General features: G+C 35.7%; 1 protein-coding gene and 1 pseudogene across 1 annotated transcript; one reads left to right on the top strand and one right to left on the bottom strand.

The window, feature by feature from the left end:
* The first annotated feature begins 123 nt into the window (after positions 1-123).
* Positions 124-11,812, top strand: LOC125651242 (homeobox protein orthopedia-like). The gene is made up of 3 exons (XM_048879822.2): positions 124-184; positions 864-1,129; positions 10,221-11,812. The coding sequence occupies exons 1-3, from the start codon at positions 124-126 to the stop codon at positions 10,749-10,751; spliced, it is 858 nt and encodes a 285-aa protein (XP_048735779.1). The 3' UTR covers positions 10,752-11,812.
* A 6,052-nt stretch (positions 11,813-17,864) lies between these two features.
* LOC125651241 (uncharacterized) lies at positions 17,865-18,736 on the bottom strand (annotated as a pseudogene).
* Between the last annotated feature and the right edge of the window lie 879 nt (positions 18,737-19,615).

The following is a 19,615-nucleotide window of genomic DNA, read 5'->3' on the forward strand; positions in this document are numbered from 1 at the left end:
TTCGTCCAATGAAATTTCATTTGCAGATGCTTATCAAAAATTACGCCAACAATTGATATAAAAATAAATGGAAGGTTTTAAAAATAATTTTCATATCTGATTCTTCTACAATTACGAACAAAAATGGATTTAGGCGCAACAGCGTTGATGCCCATAGCTGCGAATTTCGGAGGCGCTACCCAAGGTAAGGACACGTCTATACTACGGAGTTCTACATTTATATGAAAAACAAATTAAGGTTGGAAGCCCTGGTTGGTCTCAGTCTTATTTAATTCATCTGTTCGTAATGGAATCCGTGCATTTCAATTTTGGCTCCATTGGAAATAATGAACTAAATATGATTAGCAGCGAACGACACCTTATTTGACAATAGCTTCTAATCCCCTTCTGTAATAAAGCCGCATGGGACTGTTTTTATTTCTAATTTCTGTGTTTAAATAAATCATTTATCTTTAAATCTACACTAATATAATAAAGAGAAATCCCGCCCTTTATATTTAAAGTAGAAATTAAGATTGGTGGATATATTTCAAAACGCGTGGTTGTTTGCGGTTTATGGTTGAAATTCAAAATTCATTTAATTCGTGGTAGCATCTGAAATTTAACGTAAGTAAATTGAATATATATTTTGTATCGACCTTTACGTCCATTTAAATATTTAATTATGTTGATATGATTTTTTATGGAATGAACTACATCTAATTAAATGCCCGTGATTAATATGATTAATTGGACTATTAGAAACAGCAATACTGACCAAATTTACAGGGATATAAAAGTCCTAAATGACTTTGTTCACGTACAACATCTTCAAACAATCTTAACTGATAAAACTAGAGTTTCTATACGACTCTGATTTTTAGGTTCGGTGGTCAAGAACGAGTTGGGGAATGTCACGGGTAACGCACGTTCGATTCGACCCCAAAGTCCGTCTCGAGATTCCGACAGTGGAGGAGAGGACAGAATGGGAGACCCGGACAAGCCGTCCAAGCAGAAGCGGCACCGGACCAGGTTTACACCAGCCCAGCTGAATGAACTGGAGAGAAGTTTTGCCAAAACGCATTACCCAGATATTTTCATGAGGGAGGAATTGGCGCTCAGGATTGGCCTCACGGAGTCTCGTGTGCAGGTCAGTATACATGTTGTCCATATCGTCCCTAGACTAACTTGATGCGATTTTGCAAAATTGAATATGATTATACAGTAGGTTGAATTTAAAAAAAAAAAATTGTTCCGTACACAAAATAATCCCAAAAATATCCATAGGTTTGGTTCAAAATGTTTAAGATGCCATGTATAAAATATATGATAGAGCATTATGGGAGTGCGATTAGGTAATGTACATGCATTTCTAATAATGGATATAATTTAGTTTATAGTTCATTTAAGGTTTTTTAAGTATGGGATATGATATACCGCAAGTTTCTTTACATGTACACCGGCATATTAGATGGAGCGCGTTAGCCTATGTGATGCATATAATGATAAAACCCCTGAGAGACATTTCTTACATTTTTTTTGTGCGGTGGTTTACCTACATTTAGAAGAGTTCTAGTGTATTCATACGCAGTGAATAGTTCACATGTATTTCAAATGTTAAAATCTTATTAGGTATTAACCTTCCGATTTTTAGAGCGAGATTTAAAAAAGCCTTTTGGCTTGTTTCTCAATCTATTTCATGTATAAGACATTGTTTGTAAACATTATCGAATTATTTACGAATAAATATTGTTTAAACTAACCTTCCGATTTATTTGGTAAGGATGTTAGGGGAAAAATACCCCAGATTGGATGCAAACACTAACGAGATTTGTTACAAACAGTTTTCCAAATTGATGAAAATGACAACTAAATTTGTGTTATAAGTAAAACGAATGCGATTTACTGTAAAGAATGTAATTCATTCTCATTTTTTCTCAATTAAGTACAACACAGTTTGTGAATTTGTATAAAGTTATATAGGTGTCCTAACTTTAGACAATGCAGCTCATTAAATACACAATTATATTACATGTAAATATTTATACAATAATAATAATGTAGATATTATCAACCATTGTACAAAAGTTAATTATCACTAAAGATAATTCACATCAAAAGCTATACTATATAAAAGAGACATTGCTTCGTGAAATTTCTTTTCGCATCAACATCACACGGATGGATGTAGGACTTATTTGTAAAATATCTCACGGATCTGTTCGGATTGAAAATGATATACTCATTAAGATCATGATATGTTAATTAAGGTACATAAAAGGAATAATCTAGGTAACGAGAGAGGTCCGAGATCTACCCCGCTGTTCAGATATCGCCCCCTATTGCTTTTTATCTTCCTGCTAAATGACGTGCTCGCTATATGTTCTGATTTGAATTACCTTTACGACTGTGTGTTATGTTTTGGTACACGGACGATGAAACCTCAGTAATTTCTATAGACCGGCTTCTCATAAATTCACAGGAGCATGTAGTGATAACGTATATCTACAATATTATTCGCAGGTCTTTTGGGGGGACAACAATTCTCTTTTCCGGCAAGTTACAGGATGTGACTAAAGTTTGTCACACGTTGGCGAAGTGAGCACTCCTGACACGGAACTGCCACACGCCAGGTGTGCAGTCCGTGTCATTCTAACTGTTTCTACTAATCGTTTGTAGGAATCAATTCTCAAACAATAAATTCAATGTTGGCTTGAAATGACGACATCTTCTCGATGTGTTCGCGATATTATTTTTCTGAAGTCTCTGGGTATGAAATTGAAATGTATACTTTACAAATCTCTAAGAAATAGTCTACTATATGTCTCATATAAGTTTAAAACAATTCTGAACCTCGCTTTCAATACATGTTGAATTGGTAGACCTCAAAAGCTTGTAATTTCGATATTATAAATCATTAAACATTAATTAAGTAAATGGTAAAGAACATCAAAGGCAGATTTTACTTTGAAGTGACCAGCATATTGATGCGTTTTTTACCTGATACACAAAATCTATTGTCCTCTTTGAGTGTCATTACAGAAAAAAGAGACCGTTTCCATTCTGAAACTCATATGTACATTTAAATGTTGTTTAAATAAAATGACCTGGCAATGGGTCAAACCAAAGACGAAATTGATTCAAACTTTTAAATGCGCGACGGATGACCTCCGCGTATTGATATTCCCATGTACACAAATCCTATTAATATCTCCTTTGATCATTGCCGATTTACACACCTTCTTATTCTTCAATTAATTGCTTAATATAAATAAAACCTGTGAAATGTAAACATATTCAACTGCATTCAATGCCATCGCATTTTAACTGCATTGTAGGTTGAAAATAAAGCTTTGTATAAGAGAGACAAATATTGTAGTTAATATACAGTTAGTCTAGAAATGGCACTCCGTTAGTCTGAAAAAATACATTCACACGTACGATTTCTATCTATCACATTTCTTAATATTCATGAATAAAATTAAAAACGCAACATCAAAAGAGCTATTGCAGTATACATGTATGTATCTACATATATTTGTGGGGAAAAAAAAAGAAGTAACGCTTAATTTACAGGGAATAAAAATCGATGATTTAATTTTGTATGTATTAAAATACTTTAATCTGTGTTCAATTCTATATATATATATATATATATATATATATATATATATACAGCTTATATTTGTAATACAATAAGATTCATCAACCATGCGATTTTGATGCATCTTCCTCTCACGCTATTGGAACATTTCAATTAACATACAGATTATATCTCCTACTGAAGCCTATCTATGCCTGACACATTTGTAATTGTTTTATTAACTCCACTAAATTGTCAAAGGAATTTCATGACACAACGGTATTTCAGCCCTGTCAAAGATGTGCAAATAGAACAATTAGCATTTTCTAATGGCGACCGTGCTTGCGTGTGTTTGGATATTGGCAAACCGGCCTGGCATGTCATTTCAGCGCACGCTCATCTCGCGAGAATACACGTTCTGGCGGCGATTTTATAGGGTGACGTAAACTTTAAGATACGAACCACTGTTTTTCGCTTTAAACTGGAGAGTGCAATATATAAGCAAATTCAAGTTTTATGTATGCACGAGTGGGTGTGTTACAAAAATATCGGGAGGGTGAAAAATCATAGGTGCTCTCTATGGAGAGGAATGTATACCATGTAAGAATTTAAAATACTTTACATATATATAGATAATAAGAATACGTTTTTTCAATAATAAAAAAGTAAACGCGGTTTAAAAACTCGGGGAGAAAAATGTTCGTTTAATGAAGGAATTTTGTTCTATCTATTATTTTAAAGCTGTGCTTGAAAAAAAAAAGGAAAATAATAATCTAAAAATAACATTATTATTATCATCATATAATGTGTTGAAAACCTGTACATAATCGTCATAGAGAACTTCATATTGAAATTTCATGACTGCTGCATCATGCGCAGCGTTTACAGACGAAGGCATTACACTTGCAAAGAATAGTAACACAGCTTTTGGAAAACTTGAACATTATTTGAATATTTAGAAAACTTTATGTATTATTATCATTGTACTTAACCTTATTACCGATCGAAAGCTTCAGAAGCAGTTTCGTCTCCATTAAAATCAACACATACTTCAAGGCTAAATGATGACGATTTATTCTCGTAAACCAATGCACAGAGGTATAGAGAAATACAAATACTACAGTATACAATGCACAAATTCAGTATCCAGAGTATAACAAAAGAGAAAATGAAGAAGAAAAAACAAAACACATACATGCATACATATACATACATGTACACACACATATATACACCTATGGATATATCGTACATAAAAAACATGTACGTGATGCAATGTACATATTCTGAAGGACTAGCGCATGGAAGTTAAGTAATGAAAATGTTGACATAATTGATAAAGTTACATAATTTTTTCAAAGTGATATTTTTAGATAGGAACACATTTTTATATTTAATAATATCAACATTTGTTCTGTTTTCCAAATTAATAAAACGATTTCTGTTCAAATGTAAATGTGTACAAACTAAAATATAATGAAACTCATCTCCTTTTGTCATTTTTGTCACAAAAATTGCATTTCTTTCAACATTTTGCCATCTACCAGTTTCTATCACTGATTTATGGTTACAAGTTCTAAATCGACAAAAAGGTAGTTGATTGATTTAAATAATTTTCAAAGCCAAAGTTTTCTTTAAATATTCTATAGTTTACTCCCTTTGAGGTTTGCTGAAATTGGTCAAACAATCTAAGTTTCACACTTTCATTTAACCACTTTTTATTAATCGGGTTCTGGGACATGAAAATACTGCTGTATCCTGATGAATCTGAAGTATGTTTTATACATAATAGCCATTTTGAATTAAATTCGTTTAAAATGTGTTTCTTATACATAAAGTTATATAAAACCTTTGACAGTTTGTCATCTCTCTTTGATAATAGTTTTGCCCAGTAACCTAACATTCTGGTTCCAGTGGATAGAAATCATAGCTCATTCATTTCATCGTTACACAATTATTTAACGTGGAATCATAAGGGATATATGTACATTACGTCAGAATTGCACGTGACATAGTTACAACCAATGAATTACTCGTAGGAGACTTCGATATTTCAGAGAAAAGTTTATTGAAAAATAATAAAAAAGAACATTCATCACAAAAAATAAATAAATAAATAAGAAAATTCACAGCGACTCTAAGTTGCATAGACGGTGATTTTATCGACCTAACAGATCTAAAAATACAGAGGATGGCCATGCACGTTAACCTCAGTTTAGTATTGTCTTATGTCCTTTTCTATGCATTTATTGTTCTTTGTTTCATTTTGTATTACACGTAAAGCGCTTTAGGGTGGTTGTGTTGATTAGATAAGGCGATATATAAATGTACAATAAAGATAATAATAATAATAATAATAATGATGATGGAAAACAAAAACATTGTAATACTTGTAGATACTAGTCACCATGAACAGCTTTTGTAAATCTAAAAAAAAAAAAAATTTCAATTTCACAGGTTTAATATCGACAGCGTCTCATAAATGAATTGGCATGTCGCACTTTTGTGTTCTTTCAAATTATGATTTGGTCTTGTCTTGTCCTCCTCTTGAATTTTGGTTGTATTGGTTTAGAAAATTATATCATTTTGAATGAAATTAGTTTACTTACTTGACGTCGGAGCTTAGAAAGTTATCAATATGCATTATGATAAGCATTTTAGATCATTTCTTCATGACAAACAATTTTAAAAACAACCAGAAACATCCATCTCTCTCTTTCTCTCACTCCACAAAAAGCTCTAAAACACGAGAGAAATTCACTATATCTGCCACCTTACCCGGGGTTGAACTCGCGACCTGCGGAACCAAATTTTTTAACACTCAGGTAGGGGCGGAAGTGGGTATCCGTATATAGTGATTCTCTCTCTCTAGATCATATATATATATATATATATATATATATATATATATACACATATACATATATAAAAGAAAATATGAAAAGAAAACACAGAAATCCTCCGCAAAGCTTTAGCGCTTTCTTTACATCTTCAGAAGCTTTACAAGATTTTTGTAAAGCTTCTGAAGATGTAATGAAAGCGCTAAAGCGTTACGGAGGATTTCTGTGTTTTCTTTTCATATTTTTTTAATATTAGTATCCGATTACTGAGACTCTATTTCAATTTTGGAGATATATAAATATATATATATATATATATATATATATATATATATATATATGTAAGATAAAATAAACAACACACCAAGTTGAAATTCGAACGTAAGCGTTTTCATTTAAAAATCCTCAGGCGTTACATTTTACAATAGTTTTGAATGTAACTACTCTTTGATCAGTTCATGCGATAGAATAGTAATATAGATCTGGAAAGTTTTCTCTTTTGAACGCAGTTTATGACTAAAGGTTATTGTTTAATTATAAAGAAATACGATCGCCCACGGTCTTTGCGTATTCGGACTGAGCTTGTAAGTCCCGATTCCGCGCGAAAACCGAGGCCGGAAATCCGGCATGTTTCCCGATATTTGCTCATTCCTAGGTATTTCTAATTTAACAAATGCATATATATTTCCATCTTCGGTAGCATTATGCAAAAATTTGGCCCATGCTTCCATCATTTTTATACAAATAATATCATGATATTCATTATTTTTCTTCATATTTTGCAATTTTAAAACTTCTTTGTCATATTGAAAGTTCAGTACTTTTATCAAGAAAGAAGTATCAGTAATTTAAATGAGTAAGATTGTAACTATCATTAATTTGTAAACAGAAGTCGCAATGACGTTCCGTCATTATTATCAATAAATAGAAACTTTTGTCATTATAACTGAAATAAAGTAGTATTTCTGGGCCGTAGTAGAATAGAAAGAAAGTTCTTGTTTTCGTGTATATTGTAGGATAAACTCCGAGGCCGAGAAATGTTGTTTGAAATATAAAAGCCGAGGCGTTAGTCAAAGCTTTTATATTTCAAAACCAAGTAGGTTACCCTGTAATATACAGGGAATCTCGATCATTCTATTTTTTAAAAAACTTAAATGATTACGACCTAGACCTACATAAAAAAAAACCTTCTCTTGTATCTCTCATCATGCTAAATTAAGGTTTCATTTTTCGCGAAAAGCATTTTTAATATTTTGATTTTTTTATGCCGAATGAATCAAAACCCCATAAACCACAACCAGCCTCCATTCTACGATATGAACGGCGCATCACCAGAACAGACGGTCTATCCGTCTTTGAAATGAAACAATATACTGATCAAAAATAGAAACGTATAGTAGTACTTTTTCGCTGAATCTTTTCAAATAATTTTTTTCATACATTTGTTTCTGGTCTAGAATGAATGGCCCGATTACTGATTATTCCTTGTCACATGAAAGGTGGAGGTAACGATCAGTGATCAATCTCATAACTCCTATAAGCAATACTAAATTAAGAGTTTCAAACACGGACCTCTGGATATACCAGAAGTGGGATCAGGTGCCTAGGAGAGATACAACGCTATTGTTTACTGGGTATTCTGTAGAATTTGAGGACAATAAAACGTATTTTCATAAAATCCCCCAAATCAGTCTCTGTTACTCTCAATTGATGTAGATTTTTTACGCACGTGATTCAGGTACCAGTCGTCTCTCAAATAGGACGACTGAAAGCCGGTGTGTTGATCACAATCAGCAGTTGCAAGATATTTCAATCTTTCATAAAGCACCATATCTCACATTTGGAGCAGATTTCAACAGCATGGTTCACAAAATGATCGTCATAGAACAGGTAGATCATGCATAACAGGATCGCGTCATCCGATTGCGTCATCATCAACCATTGACAGCAGCGACATCTACAGCATTTACCTTTCCTGGGATTCGCAGAATATCAGATCAGACCGTTCACAGTCGACCACTGCATGCTGGGATTATAACGCACATACCTGTTTGGAGAATCGTTCAGCTCCTGGCTCCGCAACATCACTGGAACCGACGTCAATGGTCTCAGATTCAAAAAGTCTCTGGTTTATTTCAGTCATGAATCCCGGATCCTGATGGACGACCCAGAGTGTATACACACATAAATGAACGTTTTGCACAAACTTGCATCCAGGAGGCTGACCGGTTTGGAGGGGATAGTGCTATGATGTGGTCAGCAATACCCTATACAGGCAGGACAATATTCGTTCACATACAGGACTCGACAACATATTAATATAGGCCTACTGCCACATGAGGCTCCAATCACGCAGCATCTTTTAGTATTCCAACATGACAATGCCAGACCACATACTCAGGATACTGCTCGTTTAACATGAGATGTTCTGCAAAGACACAAATCCAGTAATTAAATCCCACAGGCCCCATCCCCCCCCCAAAAAAAACCTAACCATAACCCTACTCAACTTCAGCAAGTAATTAAATACCACAGGCCCCACCCCCACCAGTTTCTTCCACGGTTCCATGGTCATTTAAATCACCAGATTTAAACCCTAGCGAACATGCATGGGAGAAACTGGATAGGCGCATCAACCAAACACAACAACTGGCCCAAGTTCTGCAGTTAGAGTGGGCACTTTTTAGAGGCTTAATTGTGTCCATGGGGAGGCGTTGTCAGGCATTTGGTGCCTGAGGGGGGGACTATATAATAAGCTTGGGTGTCGTTACATTGATAACTCAGCGTTTAAGTCATTTTTGTGTTTTCAATAAAACAATTGTGTGTTTCTACTTTAAATCAAAACACTCCAAAATTATTTTATTTATGGCGAACTTGGAAAGTACCCTTTGTCTATTAATATGAAAACAAGAATCATCAGTGTTTGTGATTGATTATTAATCCAGCGTTTACATCATTTACGTGTTATCAATATATCAATCATTGATGATGTCGCATGTCTTAAAATCAACATAAAATTGCACTATGCGATTCCTTTCTGATCAGTATATCTTATGCAAATATTAAATTGGTGTGTTTTACGTAGAAATACAACAATTAGTTAGCATTTGTTCCTAATCACTTTAAATCCATTTGGGTTTCATTTTCATTAGTCGAATTGTCAACGTTAATAAATACGATATTTAATTTCATATTGAATCACTCAGACTTGACATTTCTTTATTTCTCTACATTGGATAGAAGAATATTTTCAAAGCGAGCTTCTATTTCTTTATATCTATTTCCTACCAAAACGTTCGGTATATTTAAGAATTGAATTTCAATTTTGAAAATACATCAGGGAATGAACTGCGGCGCTTTACACCAGCATACTTTATGAAGAGCGATAGCGGTTCGTCAAAAAAAGTATTTTCAAAAATGAAATTTATTTCTCTATTATATCTATCTATATATCTATTAGTTTCATTTCTGTCCTAATATTCCCAGCCGTTAAAAGAGACGTACTATATTTATCAAGATTCATACGCACATTGTTCACATCCTATTATTTTAATTGGTACAGATATCGAAAGTAAAACATTGGAAATATTAAAACGAAGATTAGGAAGAGGGGTTATAGATAAAATCAATTTCCACACATTCGTAAATAGTTCATTTTCAGATGATCAAATAAAAAAACCATCCACGAGAAACCCTTCTCTACATGCATATACAGGATGAAAATGGAATCAAATATAGATATGCACTGAACAATTTAAATGAATCTTATTAAACTGTTGCAGGGAAAAAATGAAATTTCAAACTTTTTCTTTTTAAAGGTATGGTTTCAAAATCGTCGAGCAAAATGGAAGAAAAGGAAGAAGACCACCAATGTTTTCCGAACACCAGGCGCACTGTTGCCAAATCCAGGGATGTCCCCATTCGGAACGATGAATGACGCTTTCTGCACGTTTCGTCCGACAGATTCTCGATGGTCGTCAATTCCAAGCATGACATCCACTATGAACGGGAATCATCTTGCCCTAACATCATCCTTGCCTCGACAAACACATTTGGGTCAGTCTTTCGGGTCCCAAGTTCCTTTTACGGGTCTCCAGGAAGCTTGTTCCACAATTGCAAGCAACATTTCAATGCCAAATAACGGTGCTTCTCTACACAGTACTTGTTTTGGTGTTCCCTCAGTCAGCTGTGCTTCTCCTCTCTCGGCAAATTCAAACTCCCCGCCAATTTCTCATCAGCAAATGAACTGTGGGATGCAGGAAGTGGAGGATGCGTGGCGGGGAACCAGTATAGCGGAACTGCGCCGGAAGGCTTTGGCACATACAGCAACATTAACAGGATATAGGTGAACACTTTTTTCACATGTCACAAATTGCATTGAAAATGGTGTGCAAAATAGATCTAATTCATAAAACGTGAATTATACACATTCATTATTTATTTATTTTTTGATTATAGTTCGTTTCTTACCTCCCTCCAGTTATTGCAATACCGATAGTGCATCTATTAATTTAAACATTTTATTAACAAATACATGAATGGGATTGGGCAGCAGACACAGCCTATTTTAGCCCTCTCCCTCTGTTGCATCTATGTGAGCATAGCTGAAATAGCTAGCATTTAACTTCAGCGTATAGCGGAACTTCCTTTTTTATGGGTGAAGTACTGAAATTTTTTATTGCATACACAAATATACATGTTTAAGGGTTTAATACATGTAGTCGTAATGAAAAACATAGCTGATTTGAAAAATTGTAGATTTATGATAAAAACAATTCCTCACCTAAAATCCGAAGTCTTTTATTTACGACATATTCTATGAAGTTCAGTGTATATAAGATTTGTCATCTCCTTCAGAATATTCGTTGATTTGTCAATTCTCTTGTAATCAAATTTGTTGTCGATTCTTCTGTGATTGTGAATGAAGGCTATAATGTAAAGATGTACAGGGATGATATTAATGAACGAACAAGACTTGGTGTTTAACTATTAGGTTTCCGTCTTTGAATATGACTTTGATTTTTGTTTCTTAGTTTTGTCATCTCCAATTTAAAACTATCCTCATTTCGTCTACGTAATTGTTGTTATTTTTCATATTTCATAATGCCTCAGTTGTAAATGTAATCTTGAACTTTTCGGATGCGATAATTTGTTTTTCTTGATATCAATGGTAACTTATTGAGTGAGATTGATGTTTCATAATGCCTCAGTTGTAAATGTAATCTTGAACTTTTCGGATGCGATAATTTGTTTTTCTTGATATCAATGGTAACTTCTTGAGTGAGATTGATGATTATACCTGTGCCATCTATGTTGTATTTTGAAGTTGATGTTATGTATCACATGTATTATGAATGTACGCTACACATTATAATGTCATACATATTGAAGATGCGGGATAAAAAACAAAAATGACTTGGATTTGTTTTCTGTGAATTTTTTTTTAGAAAAATTATCAACAAATTAAGATTCTTACATAATACAATATAAGGTTTTGTTCTGTATATTATAATTATTTAAAGCCAGGAAAGCTACGGACAAATAGGTTAATCTTACAGGGGTTTCAACAGTCTCGTTGGAAGTCAGCATTATAGTCGTTATAATGATCCTACTTGCCAATACAACCTATCGTGGGACCAAATGCTGTCCAACTTGTTTCATACCGATTATTAGGCCGTTCTTGGCACACTGATTTTGACTACGGATAACTCCGTTTAACTGATCAAGATATAGGGCTCATGGCGGGTGTGACCGGTCGACAGGGGATGCTTACTCCTCCTAGGCACCTGATCCCACCTCTGGTATATCCAGAGGTTCGTGTTTGCCGAACTCTCTATTTTGTATTGCTTTTAGGAGTTATGAGATTGATCACTGTTCGTTATCTTCGCCTTTCATGACTTTCCAACACTAAACACAACTAGTCTTCATGATAAATTAAAGACTAGTCTTTTTGGCATCATAGACAGTTGCTTCTTGAACAAAATGGAACAAGGAGAAATTCATATCTGGTGATCAGTCATTCAAAAAAATAATTTGCAAAATACCATTCTGGTTCTATGTACAAGTACTCTAAAGTTGATAATAAAAAGATGCTAAAGTTCCTCATTTAAAATAATTTCGTATGTCTTTTTCCAACGGTCCGTTGGAATTCCCATGGACACGAATTGTGCTCCTTTGTTGTCTGTGTTTTATATTCTTATGAGGCAGAATTTATTCAAAAGCTTCTACATAAGAGGATAAAAATCTCTTGCTGTGGCCTTCAACTCGATATTTAGATATATTGACGAAGTTTCATCGACATGGGATGCTTACTTCTTCTAGGTACCCGATCCCACCTGTGGTTCGTGTTTACCCAACTCTTAATTTTGAATTCCTTTGGTATATCCAGAGGTTCGTGTTTGCCCAACACTTTATTTTGTACTGCTTTTAGGAATTATGAGATTGATAACTTCGTTATCTCCATATTTTCAGTATATCCTAGTTGGAATTGTGAGGGGATAATACAACTCAACTGTATGACAAACGGGATGATTTCAGCTTCTCCATCGTCACCTTCCCATATTTATGTAGCAATATTCTATTATCACCTGCATATGGTGTTTATATATCTCAACTGATTCGATATGCAAGAGCTTGTTCTGCGTATAGTCAGTTTTTAAATCGAGGTAAGCTACTGACAAACAAGTTGATGGTACAGGGGTTTCAACAGTCTCGATTGAAGTCAGCATTTCGCAAATTCTATGGTCGTTATAGCGATATAGTTCATCAATACAACCTACCATTGGGTCAAATGCTGTCCGACGTGTTTCATACCGATTGTTAAGTCGTTCTTGGCACACTGATTTTGACTACGGATAACTCCGTTTGTCTGATCAGGATATAAGGCTCACGGCGGGTGTGACCGGTCGACAGGGGATGCTTACTTCTCGTAGGCACCTGATCCCACCTCTGGTGTGTCCAGGGGTCCGTGTTTGCCCAACTATCTATTTTGTATTGCTTGTAGGAGTTATGAGATTGATCACTGTTCTTTATCTTCACCTTTCATGTAAGTACTTCATTAGCTCGTAAACATAGCCATTTTGGTCGGTGGAACTATCTACCCAAAAAGGATTAAAGAACCCGTAAGGATGTAAATTAAATGGATATTCTCTGGTAATACTGTATTAACTAATAAATTTACGTTTTTTTATTCAGCAGGTTAGATTGGCGTAACATTATTTTTAAAAGGGTCTGTAAGATACTACTCCGTTTACTTGATCGGGATATAGGGCTCAAGGCGGGTGTGATCGGTCCACAGGGGATGCTTACTCCTCCTAGGCACATGATACCACCCTTGGTGTGTTCAGGGGTCTGTGTTTGCCCTGTTCTTTATTTTCTTTTCTTTATGAGATTGATTAAATTGATAACTATTCGTTACCTTCACGTTTCTATTTTGTGATATGATTGTATCATACACAGATGGTTTGACAGAATATTCAAGCACCAGCAACACCTCCATATTACCGTAATACTCTCAAATGGGACGTTAAACAATATACAACCAAACATATAACAGGATGTTACGTGCAGTTTCTTAGACTTGTTTACAAGTTCTGCAATCTTTCCAGGTGTTGTTATTTCTTTTGAAGTTTGTTTACATTATTTTTGTCCAACGCGACATAATTGCAGTACAATGTTCTGTTACTGTGTAAACAACTTCAACAAGTTTGATTTGAAATCAGATACATCAATTTGATGATTGTAAAATGTTTCTTTATGGGCCATCCTCGAAATACCATTTATTAGAGTTATACCAATACGGAACTTTCGGGATATGCCGGAACGACCGATTATATTTGACGTTTATACACCACGGTCACGTGATAATAACCAATTGTAGGGCAAAGTTGACATCAATACATATGGTGTTCCGCTAACAGACGGTCCGTAAAGAGTTATGCGCAGTCCCACGATGACGATCCAAGTCATTATTGGTGCTTAGTACCTGGGTGTAAATTAGATGGAAGGGAAAAGGCGCATTTAGACGCGTACCATTGGATGCAAGGCGTGAAGTTTTACCGATATCCTCAAGATATTCCCTAGATTTATTTCCCACGCCGACTCGCATAATTTAATCAATTGCATTTTCCTATAAAATGGTTGTAGTGATTCCTTTCTTTCAAAGATAGCATTTAAATGCAGGAAATTGATAGCAATTGAAATATTCCATGTTTGTTTACTTAGTTGTTATCGTAATCCGGAAGTGACATGCCCTACAATTACGTTCAACGTGCGATAAAAGTCAGAGTGGATCCGTATCTCGAAAGTCCCGTAATCCAATGTATGCTAGGTTTAGATGGAGTGGTAAATAATTGCGTATATAATTATTTTAATAAAAACAAACTTCTTATGATCTAAATTTTGTCTAGTGATGTAGACCATTGTATAATTACCTTCTGAATGTGTTCCAGCTTCTTATCATAATTCAATAGTTTCACGTTGTTAAGATTGGGCATGTAAATCAAACTTAAATCAGTAAATCGTTCTGTGAACCATTCCAACTCAACTCAAGCCGCCAAGGTGGAATAACTCAGAGAGGACAAACGTTTCCTGTTCTCAAAATCAAACTTCCTTAACCTAATACAGACGCAATTACAAAATATATTTAGAGGAACGGAACATCTGAAGAGTGTGAAGGTTGCCAATAACCAATAAGGCATGACTAAACATGAACCACCACTGAATTGGAGGTCAATGTCAATTAAATAACACTGACAACATAACAACGCGACCTCCTCGGACCATCATAATCAGATCATTTATTTTCTCCCTCAGTGCCCTCGTCCGAAAATAAAAAAATTCTTGACTAATTGGTAATAAAACACAACAAGAGGCCCATGGGCCACATCGCTCACCTGAGTCACCTTGGCCCATATCAGAAATCAGAAAAATTTAGAGGGAAAACTTACAAAATTCCATAATCACATTGTTTTGTAAGTTTTCCCTCTAAATTTTTCTGATTTCTGTAATTTTTCAAGAATAATTTTATTTTCATCCCGACCCGACCATGGTACAAACTCTCTAAACCATAGTCAGTAAACACGCTTTACAACGTAACCACCACCATTTTTATCACTCAGTACAATAGTGTATCACTCTTCTCACCAATGTAGTTTATCGATACTTGTTGTTTTTGTGTGTTATTTGTTTATGTAATATATGTCTCTTGATAAAGACGCGGGTTGCGTCGAAAATTTGAGTTTTAAATAACCAACAGTGTCGTGACCTTTTCAGTGCTTTTATATATATATATATATATATATATATATATATATATATATATATATACATGTATATATATATATATATATATATATATATATATATATATATATATATATACACAATATATACATGCCGGAGAGCAGTCCTCCTTTTCCGTCTGCATTACGCAAGTTATATATGTATAAACATGTTTGAAGGAGAGCAGTCCTCCGTGACCATCAAAACCAAAGTTCAAGCGTCATTATATGTAGGAGGGCAATCCCCTATCGAAAGGATAGCAGTCATCCTTCGATAACCACAAACTTACGGTATTATTCATTTGAGTCTATTCTCAGAACTAGTATATTACTGCAAAATCTATCAGTCGCAAAAATGCTATTTTTGTCAGATCCGAGGGTGAAAAATTTTGCGGGGTTTTTGTACTCCCAAAAATCTGTAATAAACCGATTGGAATTCCCCTCCTGGTCTATCAATGATGACCAAAAAATAGCAGACGTCCATTTAGGAACTGCTAAAGTGCCTCGCCCTCTAAAGCTTAAGATATGAGTTATAACCTTGTTGACTAATTTACTGGAGGCACGAGCCAGTTTAAATACCGAGACCAATCAAAAGCGAAAGCATTTACCCCACTAGAACCGGGGTTCCAAAACAAAGAATAAAACTGATTAACTTTGTTGTTTGTGTTGCTAGCGAAAACATCACAAGTATATGGTCCCCAAATTTGATTGAAAAACTCAAAAATTCTATAGTTTACATCCCAATCGTCGAAATCGAACATTTTGCTATAATAATCAGCTTCTATGTTTTGTTCACTTGGGACCCAGGCCACAGATAACTGTATGTTATTTCTTAAACAGTTAGAAACAATAGAAAACGCCATGTTGTGTAATGGAACATTCTACTACCTACGTGAGAAATTCTAACTACGTTTTGGTTGTCTGAATATAACTTAACGAATTTGTTCGAAAACTTTTCAACAAAAGGTCTACAGTTTTTAGTTCTCTAAATGTTGAACTGTGCCCCAGATTTGCTGGTTCTAACATGAAATGAAATAATTCTTTGTTCTCGCCATCTAAGAGTATGCCGCTACCTGCGAAATCGCTCGCATCGGTGAACACAATCCTCTCTGGCGCACGAAACCATGGGGAGATTACTCTAGGGGGGGGGGGGACGCAGAGAATGTTTTTCTGCCAGAAATTTAGCTCACTGTTAGCTTTGAAAGATAAGAGGACTGGATCGTCCCAAAAAAGAGCATTGAAAATCAACGTGGATAAATTTCTAGTTGTCATTTGACAAACCGGGCCAAATGCAAACTTGAATGAAATTATGGTGCCAACCACTGAAGCTAGTTCTCTAGCTGTTACATGTTTCTTATCTCTCATTGTGTTAATCTTAACACGCAAATTCTGAAGTTTGTACTCGGGAATACCTATAAAAACCGAGTTCGAGATTCCATTCGAAACCAAGCCATTCTAAGCTTTTCACTGGATGCCAAATACTTTTTTCTTGATTGACTAAAAATCCTGCTTTTGTAAGATATGATTGAATACTGACTGAAATTTTATGGCAGTTAATTTCGGAATCGCAAACCCAGCCATCGTCTAAATACATGATGATTTTGTATGCTTGAGCTCGCCAATGCAAAACTAAAGGTCTTACTACTTTGGTGAAAATTAACCCAAATGGCAAAACTTTAAAAGTGAAATGCCGCACCGTGCCATGGAAATTCCAAGAGAAGCCCAAGTATTTAAAATGATCTGGGTGAATATTGATATGGTGATAACCGCTTGTCAAATCGAATATAATCATGAAGTTATCCTTTTTCGCAAAAGCTAAACCTTCTAAAACGCCCTCAAACTTGAATTTCCTTTTCATAACACAGTTGTTAACATGTCTAAGATCAAGAATCAGTCTGGGCTTTTTATTCAATGGCATGGACACGGTTAGTGGATTTACACAATGAGAAGGCTGAAATCATTCTGTGACCAAGTTTTTCTTCAAAAGATCAAGGATAGCCCTTTCAACAAATTCTGTGTTATCAAGAGCCAATTTGTTGTCTGACAAAAATATTTTTTCGGGTAGAAAATCGAATTCTATTCTGTAACCAAATCTAATAACATTGACTATGTAATAACTAGCTTGAATTACGTTTTCCCAAAAAGAGTGTTTTAATCGATCTTTAACTGTTATGACAGTTGTAGAAGAAAATTCAGAATTACGATTTCCGTGATTCAAATAAGAGTACTCAACTTCACTGCTGACTTGCTGTTGAGGCGGACATGTTGGGTTCAAGCAGTTCTAAATTGGATTGCGAACTTCTTTGGGAGTTGGAGCCGATGGCTTGCATCTGTTCAGTGTACGGACAGAACGTTTCAAAATGGCCTGGGAGCCTGCAGTAGTGGCATAGTTTGGTCGCTGAGGACGACGGATTAGGTTTCTTGTAACTAGATGACAATGCTCTTGGAGGATACTCCTGTGGGAAGCCGTATTTCGAATTGCCGAGAAAAAGCTGCTGGTTAGACAGACCGTCGAATGTGCCGGATGATCTGGCGAATTGAGGCTTGTCGTATGGGGACTTTCTCTTTTTTGCTGCGGCTGCTCTTGATATAGCTGAACGAATCTTGGCGGCATCCTCGCTGTTGTCAGCAATATAGGAATCAACATATTCCTTAACAGTGTACCAGCCATGTTTATCTGCTATGCGTAGAAGTTTGTTCCTGTGACGGAGGGCTTCTTTCTCAGAATTCAGCAGATCGATTGTGGAACTGAAATCCCCTTCAAACAGTTTTTTCCCCGATAGATTATCTAGCCCTCGTAATCTGTCCTGGTTGAAAGTGAATTGGATTTTGTTTCCTTCTCCACGGAAATCAGGATTACTTGGCGATCTGAACTTGTCCTGAATTTCGCCCAGAATTGCTGATATTTACTTTTCGAGAGCCGTCTCTAACATCTTATTGAACAAAGATACGGCGTCTAAAGCGTCGAATTCTCCGCCTGAAACGTTAGGCCTGACTTCAAAGTTTTCTTCATGTTGTTCAGCTCGACTTATATGTATCTCAGGGTCTGACATTACATTAGTGGCTAAGGCACAGCAATACACGGACTTCCTTTGTAATTTGTAACGAACTTCGCACTGCCCGAAAACTGACCAGGGCTAGTATATATGCTGAGCGCGAAAGCGCTCGTGCATGGGCTAAGAAGCCCGGGAAATGTATTTACGGAAAGTAACGAAAAATGGCGAATTGTAAAACGTAAAGAAATAAATCTGATTGATTGATTGAGGTTTTACGCCGTTTTGGCAATATTTCAGCCATAAATCCGAAGGGGTATGGGACGAAACAGCAAAATCGTTTAAACCAAGTAATAGACGACGTCTTTCAATCAATTCGTCCCCATGTTCAACCGTCACGTCATTCTCAACGTTGGAGGACCCAACTGGCTAAAACAGTGACACCTTTGCTGAGGGTGTCAGGACACATCTGTTCGATATCGCTGTAGAACTGTGGACTTTTGTAACAGACCAGAGAGCTAAAGATTGGTGTCCTCTTATGAGAACTGGACATTGTGGTGTAAAGCAAATGTTTATTGTATATGTGGTTTATCTGAAACTCTGGTCTATAGACAGTTCCTGAAAATCGTCCCACATATAAGCAAAATATACCACCAATGTATGTCAGAAGAACACCCCCTCACCCCCCCCCGTGTAGACCCGGATGTGTAAAAATTGGTCCTCGGTGCCCCTTTGCCTGTTGTAAGAGTCGATAATATAGGGACAAGTAGTTTGCCGTGGGTTGCAACCCAAATGGACGGTGGAAGGGATCCTGGTGGCTGAGGTTTACAGACACTGGGGTTTATAGTGTCTGTTGACCAACACTCCACTTTGGCTCTGACCTGCGAAACGGGTTGTCAAGTTTGGCCCGACTTGATAAATCGGCTGGTCATGTCGAGC

The sequence above is a fragment of the Ostrea edulis genome, chromosome 5 (assembly GCF_947568905.1).
Source record: "Ostrea edulis chromosome 5, xbOstEdul1.1, whole genome shotgun sequence".
NCBI classification, from domain to species: Eukaryota; Metazoa; Mollusca; class Bivalvia; order Ostreida; family Ostreidae; genus Ostrea; species Ostrea edulis.